This window comes from Gavialis gangeticus, unplaced genomic scaffold (assembly GCF_001723915.1).
Source record: "Gavialis gangeticus isolate Ggan-Ray unplaced genomic scaffold, GavGan_comp1, whole genome shotgun sequence".
NCBI classification, from domain to species: Eukaryota; Metazoa; Chordata; order Crocodylia; family Gavialidae; genus Gavialis; species Gavialis gangeticus.
This window is the reverse complement of record NW_017729031.1, coordinates 102,193,800-102,208,229: the sequence shown is the minus strand read 5'-3', so window position 1 is coordinate 102,208,229 and position 14,430 is coordinate 102,193,800. Positions and strand designations below refer to the sequence as shown.

Sequence of the window (14,430 nt, the reverse complement as noted above, 5' to 3'; positions counted from 1 at the left end):
CGTGCATTTAAGCATGACTAAATTTGATGCGCATTATGCTAATGTGCATTAAGTGATCTTTGGCAGGTGTCCCTACAGCACTGCCATGTGCCCCGAGTGGCTGGGCAGACCCAGCACTAAAGTTAGTACCAGGCTGCATCTACACGTGTATTAATCCACTTTAACCAATTTTCAGGTATCAAATTGAGGTGCAATTTGCCTAATTTTACTATTTTTAATGCACATTAAGGCTTGCACATGTAGACACACTCCTGTAATGCACATTAAATTAAGCTAATACACATTAACACGTCCTGTGTAGATGCGCCCATTAAGTCTTAAATAGTCATTAGCTTTATATGAGCCACACAAGCTTAAATAAAAAGGCACTTGTAAAGCATAATGCTATAATATCAGTCCAAAAAATCAATTTTTCTTCTGATGTGAACTTGATTTAAAATACCACTGAAATGATACTAACAGGATTAAAGCCCTGCACTCCTGGTCTAAGTTTGTGTCAGCTTAGATAGTTCTGCACTAGGATCCCAACTCTTGGTGGTTCATTTCCAAACCTCTGGCCCCCTGTGCTGAATGCTGAAGTCTAATACCTGAAAATGCAGCTGTCTTTCAGCTCTAAAGCAAATTTTTTAGCCGTTAATAAGTTTTCTGCTTTCCCTTGATGACTGGCACAGACTATGTCTGTTATTCCAGACTCCCTTGATGGTGGAAAAATGTTACTACTGAGAATTTGATTGATTAAACTGTGACGATGACATGCAGAAGAATGTAAAGTTAGCTATTACAATGATGGCTAAATTAAGACTTTTACATAGGGTGATCATATGTCCCGCTTTAGCTGGGACAGTCCCGGATTTCAGAGGCTGGTCCTGGCCAGCTGCTGGGAATTATAACGGGTATCCTAGTAGTGCAGGGACACAGGATACAGTCTGGCCAGGAGTTGGAGTACTGAGGATTGTCTTGCAGGCAGGCAGATACTGCTGCCTGCTCTCACCGACTTGAAGAGCACAGGAGGGGGGATAGGTGTACGGTGGGGGGAGTGCAGTGTTCTGGATTTCCTGGTTGATGTTCTGGCTTTCCATATGGTCACCCTACTTCTATAGCACTAGCTACAAAACCAAGCAGATCACAGGTCCTCTAAACTATGCTATTCTTAGATGTCATATATAAATAGTGGGATGATGGTGCACTTCCAGTCTTAAAAGTTATACTTTCAAGAACTAATAAGCAGGTGAGCCTTTAACTGCAGACTTTAAACAAAATGAATATATTTGGTTGCTTCCTCAGCTCAATGTTTGTATTAATTTTTACATAAAATAAAATATCTACCTTCAAAGAAATCAAAATCTTGCAAATCGTCAGGCAGCCGTGGTAGGACATCAGAGAAGTCCTCCTGATTCAATTCCAAGTCATGTGGAATGTCTGTGATTTCATTGGCGATGTCATCAGGCAGCTCATCTGTACTCAACTCCGGTGTGGAGGGGCTCCTGGGGAAAGAATGTTGTTAGTTCTACTCTTCAGTCTTGGTGTCTCCGTACTGGAAGCCTGTTTTAATGGTAGATACCTATCTATTTAAGGGTCTGTCTGTTCTCTACTATATTCTCCCAGTATTTTTTTGAAAAGCCAACCAGAAAGAATGTTGTTTGCACATATTTCTTTAAAACTCTTACATTTTTCTCATGATTATGGATCTATACAATGCCCATGAATAGCAAAATAGTTTCTTCATTAAACCAAGCCATTAATGAAATCTGAAATTAACATTTTCCCATTCTTCCTTGCAGTTCCTCCTTTGTACTCAGAGATGCCAAGATTCCTGAATGTATCCATTACTTAAAAAAGTAATTTATTAAGTGGTTGAGGAAAGAAAAACTACCCTTCCTATCAAACCAAAATCAAGTTCAAGACATTGGAGCCTAGGGCCGCAGCCATACAAACATGGACAATTGGTTCCCCAGGGAATGCCTGTAACATGCGCCTTCTGGCACATGGTAGGTTACCCTGGGCAGGGGAGGGGAGCCTGGGGCCAGCACTGGATTGGCCTCAGCAGCCTTACCTGGGGCCTTGGAGGCTCCCAGGGCTGCAGCAGCAGTGAACCTGCTACGCACAGCTGGCAGCTGCAGCGTGGCTCTGGCTGGCCAGGCTCCAGTTCTGAGTGGTGCATACTGTCCCCACATGCGCTGCTCTGCCTTTTTTTCCATCAGGTTTTTTTGACCCCTGGATATCCAGGGGTCAAGAAAAACCCCAAAATCCAAAGCCCTGCACTGCTCCCTTGCAGCGCAGAGAACAGCTGAACGTGTGGTATGTGGCACTGTAGACATGTCTTAGGTGCCCAACTTTTCAATGTTCAGACTGAACAGCATACCAACTCTGACATTTCTGCTGATATTTAATATAAAATTAAAGTTAAAATAAATGAAATGAGGCACTGCTGCTGCTGACCGTATGTGAGAGATCTCTACTGGCAGTGAGACGCTGGTGGGCATGCTGAGGTTCCCTTGGGGCACTGCAGGAGGAATGGGTTTCTGGGGCCGCCGTGGTCCCCGCCTTCTCTTCTTTTTGTGTTTTTTGGTAAGTGCAGGTGGCTTGGTTTTTTTCCTGGGTTTCCTCTGCTGCTGGTGCTGAACTTTGCGGGAGCTGTCCCCTCTCAAAAAATTGTCCTGATAGAGACAATGAGAGAAAAGGAAATATTTTAGGAACAAATGCAACCATCTTCAGCCTTTTCTTGCCATCCCAAAATGTCTACAATTTGAAGAGGAACTCTTTAGCTGCCCTCAGGCATGCTCAAGCAGGAATATGAAAATCAAGTTGTGTTCTTTCTGTCTTTGGCATCGTCACCAACAGCAGACAGCACAGGTGACAGGAGGGGAAAATGGAACAAGCTTGTTTCTCAATCTCAGACTGGATTAGAAGAGTTGGCAGTTTGAACAACAATATCCTATGGATATCAGAGGTACAGCAAATATGGAAATCTACAATGTCACTTTTTAAAGACTTTTTTGAACTAAAACTACAGTGTGGTGCTTACACAATCCAAATTAAAAATTTGAAGCACCCTATAGAAACATTAAAGAGAGCAACCTGCTGGCCAATTATAAAATAAAGTGCCATTTTGCTGGCTATGAAGTGAGTTATACTCAGTCTCCAAGTGCAATTATGATGGCTGCAACAAAGAGCTTTGAAGTGTTAAGCAGAGAGAGAAATGAAAGGGAGAAAATCTTCAGGCCTTTGGCAGGGGTACTGAAGATTACCTAAAATAACCCCCAAGCCCTGGACTGAAACGCAAATGTCCATGTTAAATTAATAAAACACAGAGGAAGCCTTACAGTACAAGGCAGCCTAACAAGTAGTTTTCCTAAAGGAAAAGTAATAGCGTTCCTAAATAGTTTTTTTGAATTCTCAAAAAAAAAAAAAGTAGGGGAAGGCAAAGAATCACTGGGCACATAGACTGTCCTAAAAATGTTTAATCTTTTGTGGAGAGGAGGAGGAGGAGGAGATTGGAAAAATGGAAACATCTCAGCTCTACTAACTTTGATAGTCTCTCGGGCCCTAGCAAACACAAGACTGAAGTAATGATTCCTGTAGTAGCATGTCCATATGCCTTAGCCATGAGTAATATATCCCAGAATTCTGGGCAATTGCTAGGTCAGTTCCCACCCCATAACCTTCGACTAAGGTATATTTTTAGAAGTCCTGTTCTTGCATAACCAAAGCAGTAAGATATTAAAAATTCATGTTGTACCCTTTGGTACATTTGGGATTTTTTTTTAAACAAATGTTTGTAAATCCAATCCAGCTTGCTAATAGGTCACAGTTCACAGAAGCACTGATTTAAACAGAACAGAACTTAATCCTAATTAAATAACTGTTGCTTTAGTTTGTACTTACCATTTTTTTGGCATGTTCTTCACACAAAGGTGTCTGATGTGTAATGTCAAAAACTGGCACAGAGCACTGTTGCCCATCTGCAAACTTGGCTGTGCAACTTGAGAAGAGCTGCTGAGAACGATTCAATAGGATATCTATGCATTTCTGTGTCAGGAACAACACACCAGCAGTGATGGAGGAAAGCCATTTGATTTGTCATTCTAATAAAAATCAAAGCCTTGAATTTTATTTGCCTGTCAAAATGCTATTTTTAATGGTGTATCTTATTTAAGTTCAAAGCAAGGTAAGGTTCCAACCAAACTTTAAAGCAAAAAATTACATTAATGCAGAATTGGTAATGATTTTATCATATATTAGAATGGGTTTATGGAAGCAGCTATTTCACTAATGAGTTCTTAGTTTTAAAAAAAGTCCCTTTCCTGGAGACTCTTAATCAATAGATCAATAGCGCTGGTTGGAGCAATGTAGTCAATGGGACTATTTCCTTACTGTCTAATGACAATTCATAGTGAAACATTAAAAAAAAAAGCATTTCTTAATTTCATCCTTTAAGGTAAATTCTTGGCATTTATCTTCAGAGAACAGAGACATAAGTAGTTTTAAGATCCTTCCTGCTCTTCGGAAAAAAGATGTGCAATCAGATAGAAAAGGTCAAGTGAATTTAAACTTAAACTTGCAAAGATTTATCTCAGAAAAATCATACGCATGTCAGAATATATTTCTAGATTTACAGTAAGTCAAATACATATTTTACCATATCTTTTCAAGTAACATTAGCAGGCCTCTTCCCTCCCAAGTAGCTCCTACTCAAACTGAGGCTAACATCACCACCACTGTAGGCATGCAGGGAAAGAACACTAAAATGCCAAAAAATACTGAAGGGAAAATGCAAACCCTAAGAAAGGGAAGGACTTGGATGGATGGAGCAGGAACCAAGTATCTCCAAATGGTGGAGATGACAAGACAGAAGGTGCAGAATCAGAAAGTTCTCTATTTTTCTGCACTGGATGTACCTGCAGAGTTATATTTGGGTACAAGTGGATTTCTTTTTTAAAAAAGAAATTACAAACAACACCTGTCAGCACAGGGTCAAACTACTTAGCTCCGATGCAGGTACCTAAATCAAGCAGACAGGACACAGCAGCTGTCTGTGGGAGCAAACAGGAGCAGATAGATGCTGAGAATTTCTAAAACATCTGCTGCTTATTTAGATGGCTAAGCAGATCCCTTGGATGCAACACTTTTGAAAATTTGGGCCCAGATTATCTGTGTCTAGTACCTGCCTCCACATCTTAATTCTTGTTCATAGAACTCAATACACTTAAAGTAGGGGTGTCAAACTGTTTGGCCCACTGGACTACCAAAAAGCTATTAGAAGTTGAGGCATATAGTCTGCTGCAGAACGCGCGGCCCTATAGCCCACTGGCCTTGGCCTTCAGCAGCAAGCTTGACTCATTGCCACAGCTGCCCTGAACCCTTGTTGTGCTCCTGGACTTTATGCCTGGACCCACTACCACCCCCTGGACTCCCACCACTGCCAGACCTCTGCCTCTAGACCCCTCACTGCCTCTGTACCTGCCACTGCTGTGGTGACTATGGCAGCCACCACTGTGTCCCAGGCTGGAACTAGCCCACAAGGAACCTGCAGTCTGTATCTGGTCTGGGGCCCAGGCGAGTTTGACACCTCTGATTTAGGCAACCATTGATATTTCTGAATCATGGTGTATGCATGATAGGTTACCCAGACCTTAAACACATAAGCCTAGGCAGGAGTATGAAGAAGTGGAGGCTGCTCAGATCTTCTATCCCCCCTTTAAACCATTGAGACACAATCCAAAGGCCAGACTAAGTCTAGACATTCAGTGTCTTGATGGCAGGCAAGGATTCTACCACTGAACCACAACAGCAGGTTACCCCTAATAGAGCTATAAATAATAGCAATGTGCACTGTAATCTGCAGCTATTCCAGTAGTGAGCAGCCTGGCCTGCAGGTCTGCACTGCATCTCTGGGAACAAAAGTTAACTGGACTATGTGCTCCACCTGCTTCTACCATGTGAAATTTTGCAAACAGCAGGGAAGCATCAACTATTTTTAGATATACACATAGATCTGGCATGGGATGGAAGTTCTGCTGTCCAAGGATATTAAAATGTATCAACAAAACTCCATATATTATGCTTATCATGCAGAGATATCAAAGTAATAATCAACCTCATTTTATAGATAGGATAGCAGAGACACCAGAGGCAAAGGTGATTTACCCTTATAAAAAGTCTCAGAGACAACTAGTAAGCTCAGCTGAATCGTGGAGATCTTAGAACTAAATGCAGATGTCAAGACTCTGTTGTTGGATGCTTTCATGCTGCCTAAATAAACTAGTAGGCTGTGTCCAGATGTGCGTGGACATTTGGTTCCCTGGGAACAAATACTGGTGGCACACCAAGCACTGCCACTAGTTCCTGGGGAATGCCAGTGTCATGCATGCTCTGATGCACAGCAAGTTGCCCCAGGTAGGGCAGGAGAGGCTAGGGCCAGCACTGGGCTGGCCCCAGCCAAGCCACCTAACCTAGGGTCCTGGGGGCCTTCTGGGGCTGCAGCAGCAGTGATCCTGCTGCGCGGAGTCTGGCTGGTAGTGGAATACAGCTCCGGCCAGCCAGGCTCCAGCTTTGGGCAATGCACACTGCTGCCGTATGTACCACTCTCCTTTTTTTCAGCGGATTTTTCTGACCCCTGGATATCCAGGGGTAAAAAAGCCCCTCCACGCTGCTCCCTTGCAGCACAGAGAACAATGAAACACGCAGTATGTAGCAATGCAGACCAGTCTACTGCGCCACGTACCGCACAGCTGCGCTCATCTGGATGCAACCCTAGTGTCCTACTGATTGCTTTGACTCAGTATCTTAAAAAGCTATGTTATTAAGGGCCTAGCTGGGCCAAGTACTGCCTATGATTTTTCTCTTTCTGCAGGAATGGACTATGTTTTAAAAATCTTTTTATATTAGGTCAGTCTTTTATATATAACAGTTTTAGATACTTGGCTTCTGTCTCACTCATTTAGATCTTTTCTTCCCTGTGTGTCCATCCCTCACCCATGTCATTCTGCAGGAACCCTTCAGTACCCCAAGGGGCTACAAATTCACATCTCTGGTAAGCAAAGGAGAAGAGAAAGCTGCAAGAAGACACATGGGAATTTTGTTAAATAAGAAAATGAACAAACTTGAGGGCCACAAAATGCAGGGAAGAAAGCAGCCTGCCTAGTCTTTGGGATCAGATTTGCAATCTTAGTTTGCTTTTTAGAGGACTTCCCCTTTCTGGGAACCTGGCCTCTGTAGGTCACATTTTTAAGACTTTTCCCTTTGACATCTCCTTCATTCATCTACAGATTCTTCCTTTCCCAGACACCAGGACTCACATTCTATCCCTCTCGTTTCCTCCAGACCAGAAGTGTCAAACACACTGCCCGTGTACTGTAACTTCCAGAACCATTTCAGCTGGCCCACCAGTAGTCCAGCGAGCTATCAAAATTTGGGGGGTGGATGGGGCTAGTAGAGCACAGCCTGCTGCAAAATCAGTGTCCCTGGGCCCCTTGCTCACCCTGCCACTGCCAGATCTGTGCTGTCACCTGACCTATGCTGGGCCCTGGACCATCAGCAACTGCTGCTTGCCACATACAACCAACCTTGGAGGAAGCCCTGTGGTCAGGATCTGGTCTGGGCCCTGAAGTGAATTTGACACCCCTGCTCCAAAGTAGTATATTTTAGCTTTATATCCACTCTATATTCCTCTCCTCCCCCTAGCCCTAATTTCTACTTATATTATTGGATCATGTAAGAGTAACCAGTTGCTGTACCGAAAACATTAGCAACTGCACAGTAGCCATGTTGACTGCATCCTCCCACCAATGAATGAGATCATCTCCATAAGGCTGCTGACACCTACCAAATTTAGGTAGAGACAGCATAACAGCCTAATATATCAATAACTTGAATTATATGTTGGCTGTCCCCTATAAATAGATCACATTTTACACTGCTCTAAATCCATGATTCATTTTAAGTAATTTGCATATTAGTGGGAGACATTAGCAAATAAGCAGTTCTGCTACCAAATCATCTGCCACTGCCTAAGAAATGAAAGCAGGTTCCCAGTCCAAAATGCACATTAAGGGGAATGAGGAGGATACGTTGAAAACAATGCCTGGTGAATGGAAGGGCCTTGTTAGTGCACTGTTCACCCTTCACAGTTCCACTACATGTTGTTGGTTCTGCATCTTTCTGCTTGGCTTGGCTTGTGCTGAAACAGAAGCATATTACAAGACGCAGTTAAAACAAATCCAATCCCAGCAGATATCCTAGCATAACCAAACAGCTTCATAACCTATATTGCTAGTTATACATTTGCACGGTCTACAATCTAGATTTATAGTTTTATTTACACTCCGGAACTAGATAGAAGACAGGTGCCAAACATGAGCAAAATTGGACACTGCGGAGCAATACCTGTATTGAATGAAGCAAGCAGGATACCACAAGCATTTTGTGCTAGGCATCTGACACAGTAGCTCCCTAAACCTAATCCGAGTCCTCCAGGTACTACTGTGGTATTTAGAAAACAATGCTGCACTTACCGTAGGTGAAAGTCACCTCATTCACATAAGGGTTATATATAAGGGTTATGCACTGCTAATGTTCTGGGTTAGCCCTTAAAATAAGACATGCTGATACCTCACCCTTGGTGGACAGCAAATTTCACCTCATATTCATACTACTCTCTAGGTTGCCTGAAGGGTCATTATTTACACTCTCACTGTTTATCCTTTGCTGTAATACCTGTTGACTTTTTTTTTGCCAGTTTACAAAAATAAAAATTTAGGAAAGATATTATCCTGAAAACCAACCTGAAGTATCTGACATCACAATATCCAAATTCTGCACTTTATATGATCAGGGCAGAGACGGATGATCTCTGTTTACTTTGCTGGACTGCCCCTCACCCAATTTATTTGTTGTTCATTTTTAAATTCATTTTATTATGCAACTAATCTATTCACTAGAGTAGGTTCTATTTAGTTTGCCAGATAATCTCACCAAATTACACTGAATCAGCTCAAACTCTGGCAAGGTTTAGTTTATAATTTGTTTGGAGACGCACTTTTATTTTTAAAATCTTAGTTATTAGTTGCTTTATTAAACGGGCCCTAAGTTGCCTTTCTAAAATGGAAGCCTCTACTTTCTGCCATAGTAAGTCACCCACCATCATAAACCAGAGCCCTTAGTCTTTACTCAGTCCTACAGGAACAAAGAGCATCCTGGATCCAGGGGGCCCTCTGCAGACAGGCTATAGAAGCTCCTTTAAGTGTGGCTTGCTTCTGCCCCATGCATCCAACACCCCTCCCAAGGTCATATGTCCTGGTGAACAAAGCTAGAACCAGCAGAGGGAAAACTGCTGGTACCGAAGACCGAACACCAGGGTTTGCACTTATTCTGCCTCCATACAAGTCACATGCACAGAACTAAACAATTCCATGCATGCCAAGAACTGGAGGGATATTGACATTACTTAGAAAGAATTCCTAGAGGGTAGCCTTCAGAGCTGTTAGAGGATATTTGTTCCATTGCTGATTTTCATTTAAGGTACCAGTGTTTATGACAGAAGGTACACAGAAGGCATAAGAAAGAGCTGTTTTCCCTTAATACAAAAAAGAAATCTGATCCAAAAGACTAGGTGGTAAGTTACAATGCAAAAAATGAATAAAAACAACAAATGCATTTTAGTGGGGCCTGGTCTGATCCTAAATCATTAAAATGGCATGTGCCTGTCTGTGCACATGTGCTGAACAAAGGATCCATTTTTCACAGCTAAAAAGGGCCTAGCCTTATGGAACACACAATATGTTTCATTTACTCTATGTTATTGATAGGCATGTTTATGTCAAGGGCATTTTGCCTTCCATATATAGTGTCAGCAAAGATATCTGATTGAACATTTCAACTTAGCCTGCTTATCTCACCACTGATTTTTGCTTTGTCTTGCTTAAGATACTACTTCAAACGTGCTGAAGGGCAATGCCTCTCACCTGGTCCGAGTACATGTAGCTCTCCGAAGTTCATGTATCAGCTGCCCAGCACTATCTGGCTCTCTGCTGGCCGCCTGCAGCAATGTTTTCCGGAGTGTATGCCGGCATTTCTTCTGACGAGATTCTGCCCGCTCCAGGCGGCAGAGGTGCTTATATTTCTGCTGAAAGTAAGTGCAAAGTCGGGTCACCCTGGAACTCCTGCTATCTGCATCATCATCATCTGACCTGTGAAGATGAAGGGGAAAACACACAACAGTCTTTTGTGAAAAGAGGATACCTTGTAATTGTCTCAGAAATTATTAAACAAGTGTCTGCCTTTTAATTCCACACATAGCCAGAGGCTAAAACCAGTCATGGATATTTTCCCTAGGAGAAACTCAAACAGTTCTAAGAGCAGAATTCTGTTTGAATGTTAAAGGTACTTAACCTTCTTAGTATGTCATTATTAGAGCTTACATCAATTTATCATCGAGTCTGACACATTTAAATGTCTGGGAGCCTGCTGTTAAAAAAAAAAATCTATACAGTTAACCTTTATTTACTGTAAATGTCTCAGCAAATGAGGCCATAGCTTAAATCAAGAGGCAGTTATGGGAGAAATGGAGGTGGGGAACCACACGATCAAAATTCATTGAAGAAAGGTCATGCCAGAGAAGTATGGTTGAATTCTACAAGTGTAGTACCAAACCAGATGACCTTTTCTTAATGTCTGATACTTTGCTGGGTGCTGTTTTCTCTCCATTTCCCAAACCAACACATAGACACATAACCAAGACGCATAACCAAAGTTCTGCTCTCGTTTTCACTGGGTATTACTGTATTTTCTTGCATACAACATGCCTCCAAATAAATCATGCACCTTATTTCTAGAAGGCGTAACGTGGAAAAGAGATTTTTCCAGAATTATCACCAGGGATCTGGGTTTTCCATTTCCCATGGAAAAACACAGATTTTCTCCTTTAAAGGAGAATATCAGGGATTTTCCTCTTTAAAGGAGAAACTCAGGAAACTATGAGCTTCCCCTTGCAGGCTGGCAGAGCTCCAGCTTGCAATGAGCTGCTTAGAACTGGGGAAAGTAGGAGGAGGGCAATCAGAGACAGGGAACACAATGTGCATGCACGTGGCCAGCAATACAGCCAGGCAGCATGGTGAACAGCAGCTCCCACAGCTCCCTGAAGGCAAGTCTATGGGGGTGGGGGGTGTAGACAACGCATGGGGAGCAGGGGGTATAGGTGACATGTGGTGGGGTGCAGCGAGGGGCACAACTTCTGGAGAGATTGAGGTGGTGGCGATAGCTCATGCCAAGCCCACACAGTGAGGGAGGGAGTGGGGCAGGGTTAGCAGTTGGGGGCAGTCCCCAGCTGAGGTGGTATGTGATGCCCAGGGCTGGGGCTGGGGCTGGAGCAAGTGTGAATGCACAGCCATGGAACCCAGCTGGGCTGCGGGACAGAGTCACAGGCAGTTCATCCCAGTGAGGGCCGGCTCTCTGCCACTATGCACACTCCCACTCATGCAGAGAAGTCGTGCTGATAGGCAACCTGTTGGGAGACATTGGGGTGAACATGCCACCCCAAATTTCTGTCACCACAATGGGGCATAGGGCTGCAACCTGGCCAGACTGGCAGAAGGTGGAAGCTGCCTCCATGGCCCAGTGAGTAGGAACCGGCACAGGAGGGCGAAGCACTGTGAGGAGGCTCAATGCCGGCAAAAACACTAGGAGCACCATGATGGCTGTCAAAGTAAGCCGCAGTGTTGTGCCCCTCCCACTGCAGCAGCAGACAGGGGGTACCTCACCTTGGCAGCCATGGCTTTACCATAGCACCAAGCCTTCCCAGCCTGCTCTGCTCTTCCCTCACAGGTCCTACCCACTGGGCTGCAGAGACAGCTCCTGCCCAGTGCTAGTCCAGCCAGTGCATCCCCATGTCCCATTGTGGGCACAGAAATCTGGGGCGGGGGTACATGCCCCCCCATGTTGCAAGGGAAGGCTGAGAGGTGATCTTGTGGCTGCCTATAAATTCATCAGGGGAGGGCAGCAGGGAATAGGATATGCTCTATTTACTAGGGCATCCCCTGGAGTAACTAGGAACAATGGCCACAAATTAATGGAGAGCTGATTTAGGTTAGACATTAGAAAGAACTTCTTCACAGTAAGAGCTGCCAGAATCTGGAATGGGCTTCCAAGGGATGGGTGCTCTCCCCTACCTTGGAGGTCTTCGAGCGGAGGCTGGACAAGCACCTAGCTGAGGTTGTCTGACCAGTGCTCCTTCCTGCCCAGGACAGGGGGTCAGACTCAATGACCTACTGAGATCCCTTCTGACCCTAATAACTATGAATCTATGTCCCTGCGATGCATCACCTATGGCGTTACCTATGCCCACACACCTCCTGCCCCACATACTATGGGGCTGAGGCCTGGGGGTCATGAGTGAGGGGCACCAGTGGAAACAGGGATCTGTGGGTTGAGAGTGAAGGACACCAACAGGACTAGCCGGTGTGGGGGCTTTGGGTTCGGAATGAGAGGCAACAGCATGGGCAGGGGCAGGACACCAGCATATCATGGCAGCTCAGCACAACAAAGCAGCAGGGGGAAAAAGCCACAACTGAACCCACGTCCTGTTGAGCAAAGAGGGCAGGTGATGTTCTGATATTCCATGATAAAAAAAACAAAAATCAAACACCAAAATACATATGTATTTAGAATTAATTTTATTATAATGACTGAAGCACTGGTAGGCACCCAAACTGCTTTCAAGTTGTAAATATACAAAGAAAACATTGTGTTCAACTGATACATACATGGGCACACAAACTAGCCAACTGCCCATCAAGAATGATGGGGAGGAGCAGGCAGGGATAGAGCCCCGTGTTCACCCCTCCATCTGGGCCCGCTCCCCGTGTTCCCTCCTGTCACTTGGGGTCTGGGCCTGCTCCCTCCTTCCCTGCTGCGATGACGGGGGGAGGGGAGGAGTGGGCTCGGGCCCAATGCAGGTGGAGGGTGGGGGATGAGTGGGCCCAACAGTGGGGAGAAGCAGGCCTGCTGTGGTGGCTAGGCGATGGAGCAGCGGGCCTGGGACAACACAGTGGAGGCAGGGGGAGGGGAGGAGTGGGCTTCGGGCCGATGTGAGGCGTGGGGCTGAGCCCAAGGGAACAAGGAGGCCTGCTCCTCCCCTCCCTCAGGCTGGGCTTGTTCCTCTCCCACTGCCATGGTGGGCTGGCTTCTCCACCCCCGATTAGGCCCGGTTTGTCCCTACACCCCCCTGCAATGGGCCCAAGCCTGCTCCTCCCCTCCCCCAACTCCGGGCCTGGGGCCACTCCCCCCCTGCCACTTGGGGTCTGGGCCCACTCCACCCTGCAGCACCACTGGCCTCGCCCCCCCCCACTCCCTCTGTGCATTCTATCCCCAGTCCCTCCCCACTGGTTCCATTATTGGGGGGAGCAGGCAGGGACAGAGCATGTCCAGCCCCACCCCAACTTCTTGCCTGGCACTGTTCCCTCTTCTCCCCCCTGCTGTGCTGCATCTGGGCCCATTTTCCCCACCTCGGTCCCATGCCGCTTCATGCAGGTCGGGGGAGGGGGAGGCCAGTGCCGCTGGCCTCACTCTCCCATGCCATTCCCTCCACCTCAGGGCTGCTTTGGGGCCGGGTGGCCATCATGGGGGGGGTGCATGTGGGGACCGAGCCCTGTGTCCGGCACTGACCCCACTTGTCAGGGGAATGGGCCTGAAACCCCCACCCTCCACACATGCTGCTTTGGGGCTGGGCCACTATCATGGCGGGGTGGAAGGACAGGCATCCAGCCCCGCCCTGGCTTCTCATCCATTCAGGGGAGGGGGGAACAGGGCCGCTCCTCTCCCCCTCCCCAAACTGCTGCTTTGGAGCTGGGACGGGTCCACTCCCCCGCTGCTTCAGGGCTCTCCGTTCTCTCCACCCTCTCCGTTCTCTCCACCCTCCTCCACCACCTGGGAGAGGCCAGGCCAGCCGAGCTGGCCTCACACCCCGCTCTGTCCCCTGTGTCCCTGCTGTCATGGCAGCGCTCCCCCAAGCCATCTCCTGTCCCAATACTCTTGGAACACTCTAACTGGCTGTTTCAGTCAGCCAATCAGAGTGTGAACAGAGCATTATGGACAGATAGACAAGCAGACAAAGACTTTTATAATATTAGAATATATTTTAATATTATAAAAGCCTAAGTCTGTCTGTATGTTTGTCCTTAGCAATTTATTTGTGCTCTGATTAGCTGTGTCAGAAGCCAATCAGAGTGCCCTACACGAACAGGGGCAGACAGCAGAGCACCACCATGACCGCAGGGACTAAGGCACCAGAGGGGAAGGGGGCAACCTCGCCCCCCTCTCCTGTTCCCTGGAGGCAGAAGGGGACAATGGGGACTGAAGTGCACTGGCCCTGCCCCCACCCCCAGGGTCTGCTTCTTGGAGCCCCACCCCCCACAACAGCAGCCGGCAGGGAAGGAA

The 14,430-nt window shown here is 46.1% G+C and overlaps 1 protein-coding gene across 2 annotated transcripts in view; it reads right to left on the bottom strand.

The window, feature by feature from the left end:
- INO80D (INO80 complex subunit D) overlaps positions 1 to 14,430 on the bottom strand; it is a 59,035-nt gene that overhangs the window by 13,334 nt on the left and 31,271 nt on the right. For both annotated transcript variants that reach the window (XM_019523475.1, XM_019523474.1), the window contains exons 7-11: positions 9,963 to 10,187; positions 8,070 to 8,179; positions 3,886 to 4,019; positions 2,440 to 2,657; positions 1,327 to 1,484 (exon numbers count right to left, since the gene is read on the bottom strand). In XM_019523475.1, the coding sequence (XP_019379020.1) occupies positions 1,327 to 1,484; positions 2,440 to 2,657; positions 3,886 to 4,019; positions 8,070 to 8,179; positions 9,963 to 10,187 (845 nt within the window). The remainder of the gene's footprint in view (positions 1 to 1,326; positions 1,485 to 2,439; positions 2,658 to 3,885; positions 4,020 to 8,069; positions 8,180 to 9,962; positions 10,188 to 14,430) is intronic.